Here is a 10576-nt window from a genome sequence, read left to right as displayed (position 1 = left end):
GAGCCAAAACTTTATAAGCCTGACAAACGGATTTTATCCTGAGCTACATCCAGGTTTTTCCATTTTCATATTTACTGAAAAGAAACGGTCCTTGGAAAGCATTAACACTGATTTCAGTATTATGTACAAGGAATATGCAAGCATTGTTCGCACGATAACATATCCCAAAAGCAATTCATCTCGCAGAACGCTGGAGCGCAAGTATCTAACAGAAGGGATATGCACTTCGCCGCAATCAACTGAACCTCTGCCGTGCAATACAATGGCAAATCAACAGTTTATCTCCAACTCCCATTGTACTTCCTCCTTCAGTTCTTCCATTTTTATCACCAGCATATCAACACTGGTGATTAGCCGAGTAAGTCTCAGTATAATCCCGATGCAAATTTTATCTTCGGCCGTATGCTACAATCCATTGCTCTCCTCTCCAACAGATATAAATTCCAAGATCGAACGAAGTTCGATTTTCATCATAAGTGCTATCTTTCCAAGCCAAATGTCACCAATGCACTCAACAAAATATTTACGAAAGACATGGAGTTTGCATTCCATTTACACGAATTCCACATATCATACAGGAAAAATCATATCATTTTTAAAGGTGTACCAAACTCAAATACAAACTTCGGCTTATACACACCTGACAGTCGAGCAGCTTAGGGGATCATCTTCAACACCCTCCCTAAATGCAGTGTACTCTGCACTATATTCGGTGAGTTGGTTGGTGGAATATGGAATAGAGTTTCCATATATTCGTTCTATGAGTTGTGGTACCGGTCAAGAAGTCGCCTTTGAAAACTCTACACAAGCAGTTTATGCTTATTATTACCCAAGTGATTCCATTCATAAATATACTCGGGAGAAAATAACTTCGTGGTGGACTAATAGTTCTTCGTGGATTAAGTCCATTGAATCCACCGGAAGCAGTTGTTGGGAATTATCCTTCCCCATCCTCAAAAGTACTCAAATGAAAACTGCTTTTGCTCCGATACCTACCGACTCCTGCATTGTATCCATCAAATATGCGAACGTTGTTGGCTCAAAAATTCCCCCAACAAATTATTCAACTTACCAAATATCTGAAGTTAAATCGATAACCGAGAAACGAACGTCTTTCCAGAAATCGATTGAGTTCAAGTCTTGGACCACATTAGCTACTCAGTATATTGTTCCAGATACTATTTACCTTTACTTCTTGCAATTAGTCTATGCCTCCAACTCCCTCAGGAATATAAGAACTATGTCGCCATGTCCGATTAGTCAAATGAATTTTAGCATAATCTCCATTCAGTTGTCTACCGCATCTCACTCGATACTCCTCTCGGCAACGACGGAGTCGATTCCAAAGTCAGTTCAGAGTTCGATTACCATCATAAGTGCCCCACTTTCGTGCAACACTCCACTAACGTCGTTAAAAGAGCATCCCTGCGGAACATCACCCTCACAATCGAATTGGACGAGTCATGTATTTAAAGTAAACAAAAGCACATCAAATTCCCCGGTACATTCCATTCAACCACAAAGTTCTGTATACGAGTATGTTATTACCCAACATGCAATAACAATATTTTTCACTCAACTCCAGATCGCGGCATATTCTGGATTTTTTTCGGAAAGAGGTGTGGCGGGTTATACTACAGACCTTTGGCGCATTCCTTTTGACAGTTATCTCAAAAGTCAAATAACACTTAGGACGTCGAGCGAAAACTTTATTAGTCTGACAAAAGGATTTTATCCTGATCTACATCCAGGTCTTTCCATTTTCATATTTACTGAAAAGAAACGGTCCTTGCAAAGCATTAACACTGATTTCAGTATTACGTACAAGGAATATGCAAGCATTGTTCGCACGATAACACATCTCAAAAGCAATTCATCTTGCAGAACGGGGGAGCCCAAGTACCTAACAGAAGGGATATGCACTTCGCCGCAATCAACTGAACCTCTGCCGTGCAACACAATGGCAGACCAACAGTTTATCTCCAACTCCCATTCTACTTCCTCCTTCAGCTCTTCCATTTTTATCACCAGCATATCAACACTGGCGATTAGCCGAGTAAGTTTCAGTATAATTCCGATGCAAATTTTATCTTCGGCCGTATGCTACAATCCATTACTCTCCTCTCCAACAGATATGAATTCCAAGATCGAACGAAGTTCGATTTTCATCATAAGTGCTATCTTTCCAAGCCAAATGTCACCAATGCACTCAACAAAATATTTACGAAAGACATGGGGTTTGCATTCGATTTATACGAATTCCACATATCATACAAAAAAAATCATATCATTTTTAAAGGTGTACCAAACTCAAATACAAACTTCGGCTTATACACACCTGACAGTCGAGCAGCTTAGGGGATCATCTTCGACACCCTCCCTGAATGCAGTGTACTCTGCACTATATTCGGTGAGTTGGTTGTTGGAATATGGAACAGAGTTTGCATATATTCGTTCTATGAGCTGTGGTACCGGTCAAGAAGTCGCTTTTGAAAACTCTACACAAGCAGTTTATGCTTATTATTACCCAAGTGATTCTATTCATAAATATACTCGGGAGAAAATAACTTCGTGGTGGACTAACAGTTCTTCGTGGATTAAGTCCATTGAATCCACCGGAAGCAGTTGTTCGGGATTATCCTTCCCCATTCTCAAAAGTACTCAAATGAAAATTGATTTTGTTTCGATATCTACCGACTCCTGCATTGTATCCATCAAATATGCGAACGTTGTTGCCTCAAAAATTCGCCCAACAAATTATTCAACTTACCAAATATCTGAAGTTAAATCGATAACCGAGAAACGAACGTCTTTCCAGAAATCGATTGAGTTCAAGTCTTGGAGCATATCAACTACCCAGTATATTGCTCCAGATACTATTTACCTTTATTTCTTGCAATTAGTCTATGCCTCCAACTCCCTCAGCAACATAAGAACCATGTCGCCATGTGCGATTAGTCAAATGAATTTTAGCATAATCTCCATTCAGTTGTCTACCGCATCTCACTCGATACTCCTCTCGACAACGACGGAGTCGATTCCAAAGTCAGTTCAGAGTTCGATTACCATTTTAAGTGCCCCACTTTCGTGCAACCCTCCACTATCGTCGTCAAAAGAGCATCCCTGCGGAACATCACCCTCACAATCGAATTGGACGAGTCCTGTATGTAACGTAAACAAAAGCACATTAAATTCCCCGGTACATTCCATTCAACCACAACCTTCTGTATACGAGTATCTAATTACCCAACATGCAATAGGAATATCTTTCACTCAACTCCAGATCGCGGCATATTCTGGATTCTTTTCGGTGAGAGGTGTGGCGGGTTATACTACAGACCTTTGGCGCATTCCTTTTGACAGTTATCTCAAAAGTCAAATAACACTTAGAACGTCGAGCCAAAACTTTATAAGTCTGACAAACGGATTTTATCCTGGGCTACAACCAGGTTTTTCCATTTTCATATTTACTGAAAAGAAACGGTCCTTGGAAAGCATTAACACTGATTTCAGTACTATGCACAAGGAATATGCAAGCATTGTTCGCACGATAACATATCTCAAAAGCAATTCATCTTGCAGAACGTTGGAGCGCAAGTACCTAACAGAAGGGATATGCACTTCGCCGCAATCAACTGAACCTCTGCCGTGCAACACAATGGCAAATCAACAGTTTATCTCCAACTCCCATTCTACTTCCTCCTTCAGCTCTTCCGTTTGTATCACCAGCATATCAACACTGGTGATTAGCCGAATAAGTTTCAGTATAATTCAGATGCAAATTTTATCTTCGACCGTATGCTACAATCCATTACTCTCCTCTCCAACAGATATGAATTCCAAGATCGAACGAAGTTCGATTTTCATCATAAGTGCTATCTTTCCAAGCCAAATGTCACCAATGCACTCAACAAAATATTTACGAAAGACATGGGGTTTGCATTCGATTTATACGAATTCCACATATCATACAAAAAAAATCATATCATTTTTAAAGGTGTACCAAACTCAAATACAAACTTCGGCCTATACACACCTGACACTCGAGCAGCTTAGGGGATCATCTTCAACGCCCTGCTTGTATGCACCATATTCGGTGAGTTGGTTGGTGGAATATGGAACAGAGTTTCCATATATTCGTTCTATGAGCTGTGGTACCGGTCAAGAAGTTGCCTTTGAAAACTCTACACAAGCAGTTTATGCTTATTATTATCCAAGTGATTCCATTCATAAATATACTCGGGAGAAAATAACTTCGTGGTGGACCAATACTTCTTCGTGGATTAAGTCCATTGAATCCACCGGAAGCAGTTGTTCGGGATTATCCTTCCCCATTTTCAAAAGTACTCAAATGAAAATTGATTTTGTTTCGATATCTACCGACTCCTGCATTGTATCCATCAAATATGCGAACGTTGTTGGCTCAAAAGTTCCCCCAACAAATTATTCAACTTACCAAATATCTGAAGTTAAATCGATAACCGAGAAACGAACGTCTTTCCAGAAATCGATTGAGTTCAAGTCTTGGACCACATTAGCTACTCAGTATATTGTTCCAGATACTATTTACCTTTACTTTTTGCAATTAGTCTATGCCTCTAACTCCCTCAGCAACATAAGAACCATTTCGCCATGTCCGATTAGTCAAATGAATTTTAGTATAATCTCCATTCAGTTCTCTACCGCATCTCACTCGATACTCCTCTCGACAACGTCGGAGTCGATTCCAAAGTCAGTTCAGAGTTCGATTACCATCATAAGTGCCCCACTTTCGTGCAACACTCCACTAACGCCGTTAAAAGAGCATCCCTGCGGAACATCACCCTCACAATCGAATTGGACGAGTCCTGTATGTAAAGTAAACAAAAGCACATTAAATTCCCCGGTACATTCCATTCAACCACAAACTTCTGTATACGAGTATCTAATTACCCAACATGCAATAACAATATCTTTCACTCAACTCCTGATCGCGGCATATTCTGGATTCTCTTCGGAGAGAAGTGTGGCGGGTTATACTATAGACCTTTGGCGCATTCCTTTTGACAGTTATTTCAAAAGTCAAATAGCACTTAGGACGTCGAGCGAAAACTTTATAAGTCTGACAAACGGATTTTATCCTGATCTACATCCAGGTTTTTCCATTTTCATGTTTACTGAAAAGAAACGGTCCTTGGAAAGCATTAACACTGATTTCAGTGTTACGTACAAGGAATATGCAAGCATTGTTCGCACGATAACACATCCCAAAAGCAATTCATCTTGCAGAACGGGGGAGCCCAAGAACCTAACAGAAGGCATATGCACTTCGCCGCAATCAACTGAACCTCTGCCGTGCAACACAATGGCAGACCAACAGTTTATCTCCAACTCCCATTGTACTTCCTCCTTCAGCTCTTCCGTTTGTATCACCGGCATATCAACACTGGTGATTAGCCGAATAAGTTTCAGTATAATTCCGATGCAAATTTTATCTTCGGCCGTATGCTACAATCCATTACTCTCCTCTCCAACAGATATGAATTCCAAGATCGAACGAAGTTCGATTTTCATCATAAGTGCTATCTTTCCAAGCCAAATGTCACCAATGCACTCAACAAAATATTTACGAAAGACATGGGGTTTGCATTCGATTTATACGAATTCCACATATCATACAGGAAAAATCCTTTCATTTTTAAAGGTGTACCAAACTCAAACACAAACTTCGGCTTATACACACCTGACAATCGAGCAGCTTAGGGGATCATCTTCAACACCCTCCCGGAATGCAGTGTACTCTGCACTATATTCGGTGAGTTGGTTGGTGGAATATGGAACAGAGTTTGCATATATTCGTTCTATGAGTTGTAGTACCGGTCAAGAAGTCGCCTTTGAAAACTCTACACGAGCAATTTATGCTTATTATTACCCAAGTGATTCTATTCATAAATATACTCGGGAGAAAATAACTTGGTGGTGGACTAATAGTTCTTCGTGGATTAAGTCCATTGAATCCACCGGAAGCAGTTGTTCGGAATTATCCTTCACCATCTTCAAAAGTACTCAAATGAAAATTTATTCTGCTCCGATATCTACCGACTCCTGCATTGTATCCATCAAATATGCGAACGTTGTTGGCTCAAATATTCCCCCAACAAATTATTCAACTTACCAAATATCCGAAGTTAAATGGATAACCGAGAAACGAACGTCTTTCCAGAAATCTATTGAGTTCAAGTCTTGGAGCACATTAACTACTCATTATATTGTTTCAGATACTATTTACCTTTACTTCTTGCAATTAGTCTATGCCTCCAACTTCCTCAGCAACATAAGAACCATGTCGCTATGTCCGATTAGTCAAATGAATTTTAGTATAATCTCCATTCAGTTGTCTACCGCATCTCACTCGATACTCCTCTCGACAACGACGGAGTCGATTCCAAAGTCAGTTCAGAGTTCGATTACCATTTTAAGTGCCCCACTTTCGTGCAAGACTCCACTATCGTCGTCAGAGGAGTATCCCTGCGGAACATCACCCTCACAATCGAATTGGACGAGTCCTGTATGTAAAGTAATCAAAAGCACATTAAATTCCCCGGTACATTCCGCTCAATCACAAACTTCTGTATACGAGTATCTAATTACCCAACATGCAATAGGAATATCTTTCACTCAACTCCAGATCGCGGCATATTCTGGATTCTTTTCGGTGAGAGGTGTGGCGGGTTATACTACAGACGTTTGGCGCATTCCTTTTGACAGTTATTCTCAAAAGTCAAATAACACTTAGAACATCGAGCCAAAACTTTATAAGTCTGACAAACGGATTTTATCCTGAGCTACATCCAGGTTTTTCCATTTTCATATTTACTGAAAAGAAACGGTCCTTGGAAAGCATTAACACTGATTTCAGTATTGTGAACAAGGAATATGCAAGCATTGTTCGCACGATAACACATCCCAAAAGCAGTTCATCTTGCAGAATGTTGGAGCGCAAGTATCTAACAGAGAGGAATATGCACTTCGCCGCAATCAACTGAACCTCTGCCGTGCAACACAATGGCAGATCAACAGTTTATCTCCAACTCCCATTCTACTTCCTCCTTCAGCTCTTCCGTTTGTATCACCAGCATATCAACACTGGTGATTAGCCGAATAAGTTACAGTATAATTCCGATGCAAATTTTATCTTCGGCCGTATGCTACAATCTATTACTCTCCTCTCCAACAGATATGAATTCCAAGATCGAACGAAGTTCGGATTTTCATCATAAGTGCTATATTTCCAAGCCAAATGTCACCAATGCACTCAGCAAAATATTTACGAAAGACATGGAGTTTGCATTCCATTTACACGAATTCCACATATCATACAGGAAAAATCCTTTCATTTTTAAAGGTGTACCAAACTCAAACACAAACTTCGGCTTATACACACCTGACAGTCGAGCATCTTAGGGGATCATCTCCAACACCCTCCCTGAATGCAGTGTACTCTGCACTATATTCGGTGAGTTGGTTGGTGGAATATGGAACAGAGTTTCCATATATTCGTTCTATGAGTTGTGGTACCGGTCAAGAAGTCGCCTTTGAAAACTCTACACAAGCAGTTTATGCTTATTATTACCCAAGTGATTCTATTCATAAATATACTCGGGAGAAAATAACTTGGTGGTGGACTAATAGTTCTTCGTGGATTAAGTCCATTGAATCCACCGGAAGCAGTTGTTCGGAATTATCCTTCCCCATCCTCAAAAGTACTCAAATGAAAATTGCTTTTGCTCCGATATGTACCGATTCCTGCATTGTATCCATCAAATATGCGAACGTTGTTGGCTCAAAAATCCCCCAACAAATTATTCAACCTACCAAATATCTGAAGTTAAACCGATAACCGAAAAACGAACGTCTTTCCAGAAATCGATTGAGTTCAAGTCTTGGAGCACATTAACTACTCAGTATATTTTTCCAGATACTATTTACCTTTACTTCTTGCAATTAGTATATGCCTCCAACTCCCTCAGCAACATAAGAACCATGTCGCCATGTCCGATTAGTCAAATGAATTTTAGTATAATCTCCATTCAGTTGTCTACCGCATCTCACTCGATACTCCTCTCGACAACGACGGAGTCGATTCCAAAGTCAGTTCAGAGTTCGATTACCACTTTAAGTGCCCCACTTTCGTGCAAGGCTCCACTATCGTCGTTAAAAGAGTATCCCTGCGGAACATCACCCTCACAATCGAATTGGACGAGTCCTGCATGTAAAGTAAACAAAAGCACATTAAATTCCCCGGTACATTCCGCTCAATCAGAAACTTCTGTATACGAGTATCTAATTACCCAACATGCAATAGGAATATCTTTCACTCAACTCCAGATCGTGGCATATTCTGGATTCTTTTCGGTGAGAGGTGTGGCGGGTTATACTACAGACCTTTGGCGCATTCCTTTTGACAGTTATCTCCAAAGTCAAATAGCACTTAGAACGTCGAGCCAAAACTTTATAAGTCTGACAAACGGATTTTATCCTGGGCTAAAACCAGGTTTTTCCATTTTCATATTTACTGAAAAGAAACGGTCCTTGGAAAGCATTAACACTGATTTCAGTACTATGCACAAGGAATATGCAAGCATTGTTCGCACGATAACATATCTCAAAAGCAATTCATCTTGCAGAACGTTGGAGCGCAAGTACCTAACAGAAGGGATATGCACTTCGCCGCAATCAACTGAACCTCCGCCGTGCAACACAATGGCAAATCAACAGTTTATCTCCAACTCCCATTGTACTTCCTCCTTCAGCTCTTCCGTTTGTATCACCGGCATATCAACACTGGTGATTAGCCGAATAAGTTTCAGTATAATTCAGATGCAAATTTTATCTTCGACCGTATGCTACAATCCATTACTCTCCTCTCCAACAGATATGAATTCCAAGATCGAACGAAGTTCGATTTTCATCATAAGTGCTATCTTTCCAAGCCAAATGTCACCAATGCACTCAACAAAATATTTACGAAAGACATGGGGTTTGCATTCGATTTATACGAATTCCACATATCATACAGAAAAAATCATATCATTTTTAAAGGTGTACCAAACTCAAATACAAACTTCGGCTTATACACACCTGACAGTCGAGCAGCTTAGGGGATCATCTTCAACGCCCTGCTTGTACTGCACCATATTCGGTGAGTTGGTTGGTGGAATATGGAACAGAGTTTGCATATATTCGTTCTATGAGCTGTGGTACCGGTCAAGAAGTTGCCTTTGGAAAACTCTACACAAGCAGTTTATGCTTATTATTATCCAAGTGATTCCATTCATAAATATACTCGGGAGAAAATAACTTCGTGGTGGACTAATACTTCTTCGTGGATTAAGTCCATTGAATCCACCGGAAGCAGTTGTTCGGGATTATCCTTCCCCATTTCAAAAGTACTCAAATGAAAATTGATTTTGTTTCGATATCTACCGACTCCTGCATTGTATCCATCAAATATGCGAACGTTGTTGGCTCAAAAGTTCCCCCAACAAATTATTCAACTTACCAAATATCTGAAGTTAAATCGATAACCGAGAAACGAACGTCTTTCCAGAAATCGATTGAGTTCAAGTCTTGGAGCACATTAGCTACTCAGTATATTGTTCGAGATACTATTCACCTTTACTTCTTGCAATTAGTCTATGCCTCGAACTCCCTCAGCAACATAAGAACCATGTCGCCATGTCCGATTAGTCAAATGAATTTTAGTATAATCTCCATTCAGTTGTCTACCGTATCTCACTCGATACTCCTCTCGACAACGTCGGAGTCGATTCCAAAGTCAGTTCTGAGTTCGATTACCATCATAAGTGCCCCACTTTCGTGCAACACTCCACTAACGTCGTTAAAAGAGCATCCCTGCGGAACATCACCCTCACAATCGAATTGGACGAGTCCTGTATGTAAAGTAAACAAAAGCACATTAAATTCCCCGGTACATTCCATTCAACCACAAACTTCTGTATACGAGTATCTAATTACCCAACATGCAATAGGAATATCTTTCACTCAACTCCAGATCGCGGCATATTCTGGATTCTTTTCGGTGAGAGGTGTGGCGGGTTATACTACAGACCTTTGGCGCATTCCTTTTGACAGTTATCTCAAAAGTCAAATAACACTTAGAACGTCGAGCCAAAACTTTATAAGTCTGACAAACGGATTTTATCCTGAGCTACATCCAGGTTTTTCCATTTTCATATTTACTGAAAAGAAACGGTCCTTGGAAGGCATTAACACTGATTTCAGTACTATGCACAAGGAATATGCAAGCATTGTTCGCACGATAACATATCTCAAAAGCAATTCATCTTGCAGAACGTTGGAGCACAAGTACCTAACAGAAGGGATATGCACTTCGCCGCAATCAACTGAACCTCTGCCGTGCAACACAATGGCAGATCAACAGTTTATCTCCAACTCCCATTCTACTACCTCCTTCAGCTCTTCCGTTTGTATCACCAGCATATCAACACTGGTGATTAGCCGAATAAGTTTCAGTATAATTCCGATGCAAATTTTATCTTCGGCCGTATGCTAC

General features: G+C 40.3%; 1 protein-coding gene across 1 annotated transcript; it reads left to right on the top strand.

The window, feature by feature from the left end:
- Positions 1 to 967: 967 nt before the first annotated feature.
- On the top strand, positions 968 to 6694 carry LOC119661087 (mucin-3A-like; the record flags this gene model as incomplete). The annotated part of the gene is made up of 1 exon (XM_038070277.1): positions 968 to 6694. A coding segment is annotated over exon 1 (5727 nt), but the record flags the coding sequence as incomplete, so codon positions are not given.
- Positions 6695 to 10576: the final 3882 nt, after the last annotated feature.

The sequence above is a fragment of the Hermetia illucens genome, unplaced genomic scaffold (genome assembly GCF_905115235.1).
Source record: "Hermetia illucens unplaced genomic scaffold, iHerIll2.2.curated.20191125, whole genome shotgun sequence".
NCBI classification, from domain to species: Eukaryota; Metazoa; Arthropoda; class Insecta; order Diptera; family Stratiomyidae; genus Hermetia; species Hermetia illucens.
The sequence above is the reverse complement of the archived record's forward strand: the minus strand, read 5'-3'. Positions and strand labels throughout refer to the sequence as shown.